Genomic DNA, 9,862 nt, shown 5'->3' on the forward strand with positions numbered 1-9,862 from the left:
AACAAACTCTAACAGGCAGCGACCTCTAGCCGACGGGAGGACAGCAAACCCTAGCCTTCTTTGGGGATATCAAGTCAAAAGAGGAGAACCCTCGTAAGAACATCTACATAGTTTCGAGAAGAAACTAGCAGGCTGTCCTGCATGCATGTGTTTATGAAATGAGCGTATATATGAGTGCGTATGCGACTGTACTTGTTAAAACAAACTCGGGTAAATTTGTTAGTGTTTCCGTTCATTATAAGTTCCCAACTTTAAGTTTCAAGAGAGTGAGCTCGACCCAAGCTGAACCGCACCGAGATCAAGCCATGACAGTCCTGGCCTTTGGCGCCGCCGCTACCTGGCCGGAGGCCGTCGTCCAGTGCCTCCTCTTCGTCCTCGCCGCGGGTATGCTCGTGGCCCTCCACTCCCTCCCCCGCCGAGTTGCCCATCGTCTCCGCCGCGGCGCCAGCGGCTCCTCGGCCGCTCAATCGCGCCGGCACTTCGCGCTGGGTGCCCAGCTTCTCGCCCGCGCGCGAGCCGCTGCTCCGAAGCCCCCGGGCCCGCTCGCCCGCGCAGCCCTCGCCGAGGCCGACCGCGCCATCGCGCTCGACCCCCGCGACGCAGCGCCGCTGATCCTCAAGGCCCTCGCCCTCGACCTCCAGGGTCACCGCCTCCCCGCGCTGCGCACCCTCGACGTCGCCTTGGCGCCGCCGCTCGCGCGATCCCTGGAACCGCGGGAGCGCGGGGACGCGCTCGCCAAGCGCGCCGAGATCGCGCTAGCGCTTAACCGCCGCCGCCGCCTCGACCAGGCCGCCGCGGATCTCACCGAGGCCGTGCGCCTTAGCCCCGAGAACCCCCGCGCTCATGCTCTGCTTGGTGAGTGCTACGAGAGGAAGGGCCTCACTGCCGAAGCCAGGAACTCCTTCAGGACCGCCGCGTCAATCGACCCATCTCTGGCTACTGCGCACGACGGCCTCCGTCGGACAGGCGCAGGCAGCGAAGTCAACGAGAGTGACTGATGTAAGCAAACTTAACTTGATTCTTATCTTAGAACTTGTAAGTTGCAAAATATCTAGGGTTGAATCACACAGGCTTCGCAAAGAGAGCAGAAGGAGTTATTTTGGTACACAAATTAGTGACCTTATGCATTATGTAAACGAAATTTGTTAGAGCATTGTGAACTGAAATACTGTAGTAAGAAGTCTGATGCTGAGTACTAAATGCAAGTGTTTCTCTCTTTTCAGGACTCGTTTTTATATTGTTATATATTTGGGGGTGGAACGAACGATCCCCTTCAAGACCAAATATGGTAAATGTGACATGTATAATGCTTTGTGGCTTTGCTGTAGTTAGTTACCTTGAAGATGTGTTGCTTACTTTTGGCCCTCTGTTGTTGGTTAACTGAATAAAAGGGCAACCTGGTGCATGTAGCTCCCGCTTGCGCAGGGTCCAGGGAAGGGTCCGACCACTTTGGGTCTATAGTACGCAGCCTTTCCCTACATTTCTGTAAGAGGCTTGTTGGTTAACTGAATATGCAATTTTAATCCAATGGGTATGCTGACTATTAGTACCATCTCCCTCCTTCCTCACAGAATGTTGTCCAGAATCCATACTCTACTGGATGAATATTTGAAAATCGATAATTGTTTGTTCCTGATATGCCTTAGTTCTGTTCCTGATAGTTATTTTTGGGTTAGTTTAGCACCCCACATAGAGATGCTTTGCAACAATCAACAAGTTTGTACAGCAATAGGACATATCAATCACATTATAAGGTAACTAAAGACAAGTACTGTGCTGAATGGAGTGGAATAATCGGAAGCTACAAATGGAAATAATAACACACTTCAACACCCAAAGATGTGGAGGGCAAGCAAGTACTGTGCTGAATAACTCCACAACTCAGGAAAAAATGCCACGAAAGATGAATTGTAACTAAAGACAACTGATATACCCCTTTTCAGAGCATCTCTAGCAGACCCGTATAACGCCGACCCGCAAAACGCGTTTACAGTTCGCGGAAAAACGGCTATGCGGGCCGGCGCGGGCGGCGGCAGAGTCAGACCCCGCATAGTGGAACTGTAAAACGGAATATTAGAATATTCATAGTACCGCAAAACCGATGCGGTATTATCTGAATTTGACACATATGCACATATTTAGAAAAAATATCAATAGCACAATACAACAATCATCCGCATTACAATAATTATTCAAGTCACCGAAGCAAACTAAATAATTCAATATAAAACTTGTCGCGAATACAAATCACACGTGAATTAAATGAAAATGAGTAGAAAAATGAATTTTGTTACTGCCCAGCCCTTTGCCAATGGTGCTCAATGAGATCCTCCTGAAGCTGAAAGTGGGTGTTTGCATTTTCAATCTGCTTGTAGGTCTGAAGAAAAGCTCTAATGCGGTTAGGGTCTCTAGCTGGTTTGACACGGCTACCCACATTGTCGTAGAAGAACTCCAAGTTCATGCCTCTCTCATCTTTGAGAATCATATTGTGAAGAATAACACAGCATGTCATGATGTTTTTCAAGGTCCGCTTGTCCCAAAAACGAGCAGGACCACGAACAATGGCAAACCTAGATTGCAAAACCCCGAATGCTCTTTCAATGTCTTTTCGGGCTGCCTCTTGCACCCTTGCAAATTCACATTGTTTCCTAGTTTTGGGTTCTTTGATGCTCTTGACAAATGTGCACCAAGGAGGGTATATACCATCTGCAAGATAGTACCCCTTTGTGTATTCATGCCCGTTGATAGTGTAGTTGCAAGCAGGAGCATCACCACTAGCAAGCCTAGCAAACAAATGAGACCGTGGCAACACATTGATATCATTGAGAGTACCCGGCATACCAAAAAAGCAATGCCAAATCCATAAATCCTTGGATGCTACGGCCTCTAGCACAATTGTTGCATCACGAGACTTGCACAATACATTCCCTGCCATGCCTTCGGGCAATTTTTCCAATTCCAATGCATACAGTCAACATCCGAATCGTCCGAATCATCGAGCAAAACTTCTCGCATGGGCTCAATTCCATCTACATGAACAAAAATCGCACGCCGCTTTAACCAACTATGCATACCACTCGGCACAAGCACAAGTAAAAACTCATCGGCTGCTCTCCGGCGGCTCGGGGGCGGTCGATCCCGGGCGGCGACGGCGACTAGGGCCGGCTCGGGTCGCCGGATCCGGGGGGGCCGGTGCAGCGAATCGGTGGAAGAGGGTAGGGGCGCCCTTGCGGCGCGATTCCGCCCGCAGATTTGGCCGGAATCGCCAGCGGCGGACGGGCGGAACCAATGGCGGGCAGCGGCGGAAGGAGGTGGGGAAAGGGCGTGGGCTGAAATGTCCCTCCCGCCAACCGCTTTCCTGGGATACGGGGCACCGTAGGGGCGAGGTGGAAACCTGCGTATTCGCGGGTTGGGGACGAGATTTTGCCGCGCCCCTCAAAATTTTTTACGGGTCGGACACGTTTTCGGGATCTGGTCGGACAGCTTTTCCCGCGCCGACCCGTATTTTGGCGGTTATTTTGCGGGTCGGGGCTTTATACGGGGTCTGCTAGAGATGCTCTAACTGAGCTACCGGGTATCTCAACTGCTTTGTCTATGAACCTATAAGTCCTAAAAAATCAGAGTCAATACTTCAAGTATCTGAAACTCTAAACATATTTTATGTTGAACTTGAAACATCAAACATCACATTATTAAGGTTATGGTGACACTGGCATGTTCAACTAAACATGGTTGTTTCAGAACAGTTGGATATGATGTTCATATACGTACCCCCTCCCCCGTCTAGGGATACTAGTACATCATCCGCAAAGAGCATACACCTTGGGATATCTCTTTGTATATCATTTATGACCTCATCCATCACCAAAACAAAAAAAGATAAGGGCTCAAAGCTGACCCACGCAGCCCTATTTTAATTGGAAAGTCATTAGTGCCGCCATCACTTGTTCGAACACTTGTCACAACATTATTGAACATGCCCTTGATGAGGGCAATGTACTTTGTTGGGAGTTTGTGTTTCTTCAAGGCCCACCACATGACATTTTGTGGTATCTTATCGTATGCCCCGAGCTAATGACCACCATATGCATGTCCTTCTTTTACTCAGGACCCTACTGAACCAGTATCTATATCATATAAGGAAGATACCGATTCAGTTATCAGACGGTAGAACTACTTCGAGCACCAGATGGATGAATGGCTGTGATCCATTTTACTTACAGTCGCATTTACTTCAGTTGATACTGTTTTACTCTGAACTTTCACTAGTCATTGTTTATCTTCCTCACCGTTGTAACTTGTAAGCCAGGCTGGCTATATGTATTCTGTTCGATGCTTGAATGAGTAGTAAGAAAGGAGGTAAACTAATTTCTCTAGTGTACTGTAGCTAGATTTTGCTCCTCCTTCAGGCAAGATTCCTCGTTCAATCCCTTAATCGGGGAAGAACCTATCCAAAATTCCCCACTTGCGTCTCAGTCCTTACATGACTCCCTCTGATCCTACTCACATTTCTGTTGACATGATCCCATTTTATCCTATGAAGGAGAAAACCGGTGCATGAATCATGCATTTTCTTTAACCTTGACCATACAGAAGGTCAGAAAGAGCATGTTTGCATAGTTACTGTACTACTACCTCCATTCCAAAATTTAAGGCGTTTTGGTAGACTAGTTTAGCCTGCCAAAACGTCTTATATTTTAGAACGGAGGTAGTACAAATTAATGCCTACATGCATCCTGGCAGTATTTCAACAGGTCTGGCAGTTCATTTCTTTGCTAGCACGGACGATCTCTGTTATCTGCGCTACAAATTGCAGGCAAAGGACATAGCAGCTCACTCTGAAGCTGAGTTATATTCAGAGCTGTCTCAAGTAGGACGTCAGGTTGGTGACATTTCGTCCAACCCCTACCAGAGTGTTGCTGCTCAACTCTGGTTCAACAACTGCAGGCATGCAGCACTATGTTGGCGAAACATAGCAGAAACTGACTGGCGTTGTGCCAAATGATCAAAGCATTGGCTGGTTTGCTGAAACAGAATATTGCTCTCATGCTCTGTGTCCCGTAAAAAGAAAGATTGGTAACATCTCGTCAAGTTATTGTGCAATCACTGGTTTTGTGACGTTGTGATGACGTTGGGCAGTTACATGTTGTGTGGACTGTTACTTTTTTAATGGGGTTTCATCCGTCTATATTTCCTATCATGGATGGAGCGTTGAGGCCTACCCTGGCCGTAAGAGAGGTGACACTCTTTCATGTATGCTTATTTTATGCATCTCAGCCCTGAAAACATATTACCAAGACTCGTCAGCATTAGTATGACAGTAAAAAAGTGCAAACTGCATTGACGAGTTCTCCCGGGTCGCCTCCACCCTCGGTACTGGCAACTTGGTGCCTCCCAGCATCTCATCCCCCTCCCCAGCAGAAACCCCAGGCTCCAGAGATGACCTGCTCCAGACCATGAAGTTCTCATATGCAACTGTCCTATGTGATATAAATTTTTCCAAAACCGTGTTCCTCATAAAGGAAATGAAGAGGTCGATTGTCCCCGTTGCACTCATGAATTCATTACATGGCCCCTTTGGTTTGTCGAGGAAGAAGCCCTTGTCTCCTTTGATGTTGGAGAGACAAGCTTCACAAAGCTCTTTGCTATCAAAGGATTACAGTGATCGAATACATGATGCGTTCATCGAGTTTGGGGTGAAATCGTGAGTTGGGAGTGGCTGATCTAGATGGGATCTCTATATCGTATCTTTTTTTTTTTGAAAGATCCAGCTCCGGCTGGCATTAATTTCATTAGCAGAGAGAAGGCGGGAAACAAGTGTTGATTGTGACGACCCGATGATGATTAGATCGCACGAGAGGGGAAAAGGGGATGAGATTCAGGGAAGGAAAAGTAGCTTTACTTGCAGGAGAGGAAAGTTCAGAATACAGGGAGAGATGATAGAGTGATCACACAACACACGCATACCCCTCTCGCCCACGCAGGGGCTGGTAATATAGCTACTCTCGACTTGGCTCCACTGCTGATCTGGCCAGCGATGACTTGTCTCCCCCTTTTCTATTGGCTACTCAGGTCCACCGTGGCACTTGCAGGTGCAGGTGTGACATTTCCCCCTCCATCAGAAGGAGCGTCACCTGGCGCTCCGGCCGATCCCTGCCAGATTGCGGCGGCCGGAAAACGAAGCTTTAGCGTCTCGTAGTCTTCCCATGTCACTGCTGCGGGCGAAGCGGAGTTCCAGCGCACTTGAATCTGCACCAATGCTGCGTTGCCTCGCTTCACCATGCGTCTGTCGAGGATCTCCACGGGCGCCGTCTCCACCATGGACAGATCCGGTGGCTTGGGCAGCTCGGCGAAGACAGGGGTGTAGTTGGGCGTGTACGGCTTTAGTTGGGAGACATGGAAGACGTTGTGGATGCGACTGTTCGGCGGCAGGATCAATTTGTAGGCGAGAGTCCCGATCTTGGCCTCCACCTTGAATGGCCTGAAGAATTTGTAGGCCAACTTGGCGCAGGGTCGATTGACGACGGAGGACTGCGCGTACGGCTGAAGCTTCAGGAGCACGTCCTCGCCAACCTGGAAGCTTCGTTCCGTGCGGTGGCGGTCGGCCTTCTTCTTGAAACGTCGTTGAGCTTGCAGCAGTTGATCACGGAGGCGGGCGGTGTGCGCGCCCCAGTCCCATTGCTCGTTGTCGAGGACCGGCGCCGGCTTGTCGTCCCAGAGCGCCGTGGCCCCCAAATTGGGCTCGGTGCCATACAGTGCCTTGAACGGGGTGCAGTTAAGGGAGGCGTGGAAGGAGGAATTGTACCAGAATTCAGCGGCCGGAAGCCACCGGTGCCAGTGACGGGGGTCGTCGTGGATCGCGCAGCGCAGGTACATCTCCAGGCATTGGTTGACCCGCTCACTTTGGCCGTCCGTCTGCGGGTGGTACGCCGTAGAGTACAGCAGCTTGGTGCCCGCGGCCGCGAGCAGCTCGCGCCGGAGCGCGCTGGTGAAGATGCGATCGCGGTCGGAGACGATCGAGTTTGGCACGCCATGGAGCCTTGACGACGTTGTCCCAGAATGCTCGCGCCACCTTTGTTGCGTTGAATGGGTGACGAAGAGGGATGAAGTGGGCAAACTTGGTAAGACGATCGACGACCACCATGATGGAGTTGTAACCTTCCGAGGTAGGCAGTCCCTCGACAAAGTCCATCGTGAGCTCCTGCCAGGGTGCCGTGGGAACAGGCAATGGGGCCAGACGCCCGGGCGGCCGGCAGTGCTCGTGCTTGGCCTGCTGACACACCATGCACTGCTTGACGAAGTCGTCGACGTCGCGCTTCTGCCCAGGCCAGAGGAAGAGCTTCTTGACACGCTGGTGCGTGGCGGTGATGCCGGAGTGTCCCCCCACCGCGCTGTCGTGGAACGCACTGATCAGCTTGGTGCGGAGCGCCGTGTTGCCGCCGATCCAAAGCCGGTCGCCGCGGTGAATCAATCCCTTGTGCAGCTCGAGCCCCTCCTCGTCTGGACTGTGAATGGCGAGGCGGGAGAGCATCTCCTGCGCTGTGGCATCCATCGCGTAAGAATTGGCGACCTCCTGCACCCAAGCTGGCTGGCAGAGGGAGAGCGCGGCCACGCTCAGTGCAGCGCCCACCCTAGACAGAGCGCCAGCTGCGCCGTTTTCTGCTCCTCTCCTGTACTGGAATGTGAACTGCAGCCCCACCAGTTTGGACATAGCCTTGCGTTGCAGATCCGTCTCTAGTTGCTGATCCCCCAAATTTGACAGGCTTTTGTGATCTGTGAGGATGGTGAAAGGCCCGCGCTGAAGGTAGGCACGCCACTTCTCCACTGCCATCATCACTGCAAGAAACTCTTTTTCGTATGCAGACAGTTTCTGGTTTCGAACACCTAGTGCCTTGCTGAAGTATGCCACTGGATGACCCTCCTGGACAAGCACCGCGCCGATGCCAGTGTCACACGCGTCGTTCTTGACGACGAACGGCTTATCAAAGTCAGGCAGAGCAAGAACCGGTGTGCTTGCCATGGCGCGCTTGAGCAGATCGAATGCCGTCTGCGCCTGTTCTGACCGCGAAGCCCTTCTTCGTCAGTAAGTTTGTGAGCGGCTTGGCAATAATGCCATAGCGCGCTACGAACTTTCTGTAGTAGCCAGTTAGGTCGAGGAACCCGCGGAGCTCAGTGGCCGTCGTGGGCACAGGCCACTGCAGCATCGCCTACGTCTTGTCGGCGTCCGTGGCCACTCCCTCCTTGGAGATGATGTGCCCCAAGTATTCGATGCTGTCCTGCGCGAATGAACACTTCGAGGCCTTGACGAACAGCTCATGCTGACGAAGAAGCTCGAACACTTGCCGCAGATGCTCCACGTGCTCTTCTAAGGTGCCGCTGAAGACCAGGATGTCGTCGAGGAAGATGATGACGAACTTGCGCGCGTGCTTGCCGAAGATCGAGTTCATCAGACACTGGAAGGTTGCCGGTGCGTTCGTCAGGCCGAACGGCATCACTCAGAACTGAAAATGGCCGTGGTGCGTCTTAAACGTTGTCTTGTGCTCGTCCTCTTCTCGCATACGAATTTGGTGATAGCCGGCGCGGAGATCGAGTTTGGAGAAATATGCCGCGCCGGCCAGTTCATCGAGGAGCTCGTCAACGATCGGCAAGGGAAACCGATTCTTGATGGTGATGTCGTTGAGTCGCCTGTAATCGATGCAGAAACGCCAGGTCCCGTCCTTCTTCTTGACGAGGAGGACTGGTGCTGCGAAGGGGCTCACGTTGTGGGTGATGACGCCGGACTGCAGCATTTCTTCGACTTGTCGTTCGATCTCGTCCTTTTGCAGCAGTGAGTATTGGTACGGGCGACCGTTCGCCGGTGGTGCGCCGTCCACCAGAGTGACTGCATGATCGTACTGCCGGTGTGGTGGCAGCTTCTTGGGTTCGCCAAACACGTCGGCAAAGTCGTCGAGGACCGCTTGCACTGCTGGGGGAGGGGGCTTGTCCTTGCCTCCGCTCGGTGCGCGCCAGTCCACGACCGCCATGTACCAGATATCGTTCCCGGCGTGCCACTTGGCGAACTGATCCGGCTCGATGTAGTCGATGTTGGTAGTGGTGCCCTTGGGATGAACACCTTGCAATGTCACAGTCTCGCCCTGATGCACGAAGGAAATGGTCTTGTCCAGCCAGTGACAGTTCATGGGACTGTTTTGTTCGAGCCAGTCCATGCCCAGCACGCCGTCGTACGCCTCGAGCGCAAGCTGGCGCATGTCCGTGCTGAATGTGTGTCCTTGGCACCACCACTGGACAGCCGGAATCATGCTGTCACAAACCAGGCGCTCCCCATTGGCGACGCGCACCTCCACGGGCGGCAAGGGCGTGCTTGTGGCCTTGATCCGTTCCGCGAACGCCTGTGATATGAAGCTGTGTGTACTGCCCGAGTCCACAAGCAGCAACATCACCTGATTTCCCACCATGGCTCGAAGGCGGATCGTGCGCGGCGAGTCCCCGCCAGAGACCGCGTGGGTGGAGATGAGGCAACACTCCGGTGCAGGTGCGTCCAACAGGTCAAGTGCGTGCACCGCATCGTCAGTGAGTACCTCGCCGTAGTCGCCCACTTGAATGGTGAGCAACTGCGTCTGCTGCTTGCAACGGTGCTCACGGGAGTATCTGTCGCCGCACATGAAACAGAGCCCGTTGGCGCGACGGAAGTCGCGGAGTTGGCACTCGCGGGTGAACTCGTCGTTGGCCGGCCGAGCCGCTGCTGCCGCTGCTGGTGGCCGCGAGGGAATCATTGCGGGCAAAGGCGGGGGCCGTCCGGCTGGAATCAGTCGAGGGCGCAGGCGGCGAACATCGATTTCTTCCTCCTGGATGCGGGCCAGTA

General features: G+C 52.6%; 1 protein-coding gene across 4 annotated transcripts; it reads left to right on the forward strand.

The window, feature by feature from the left end:
• The first annotated feature begins 258 nt into the window (after positions 1 to 258).
• Positions 259 to 5,271, forward strand: LOC119325868. Of its 4 annotated transcripts, none has more exons than XR_005157734.1 (3): positions 259 to 999; positions 1,224 to 1,288; positions 4,817 to 5,271. XR_005157734.1 is itself a non-coding variant. In XM_037599587.1 (2 exons), the coding sequence occupies exon 1, from the start codon at positions 306 to 308 to the stop codon at positions 996 to 998; it is 693 nt and encodes a 230-aa protein (XP_037455484.1). In that variant the 5' UTR covers positions 259 to 305; the 3' UTR covers position 999; positions 1,224 to 1,552. The 4 variants fall into 4 exon arrangements, 1 of the variants encoding a protein (XP_037455484.1); XR_005157733.1 differs by lacking the exon at positions 4,817 to 5,271 and adding an exon at positions 4,109 to 4,810; XR_005157735.1 differs by lacking the exon at positions 4,817 to 5,271 and adding an exon at positions 1,392 to 1,552.
• Positions 5,272 to 9,862: the final 4,591 nt, after the last annotated feature.

Source organism: Triticum dicoccoides, chromosome 6B (assembly GCF_002162155.2).
Source record: "Triticum dicoccoides isolate Atlit2015 ecotype Zavitan chromosome 6B, WEW_v2.0, whole genome shotgun sequence".
Taxonomy (NCBI): domain Eukaryota; kingdom Viridiplantae; phylum Streptophyta; class Magnoliopsida; order Poales; family Poaceae; genus Triticum; species Triticum dicoccoides.

Coding starts and splice junctions, on each gene's coding strand:
- LOC119325868 (XM_037599587.1), top strand. CDS start 306: ATGACAGTCCTGGCCTTTGGCGCCGCCGCTACCTGGCCGGAGGCCGTC.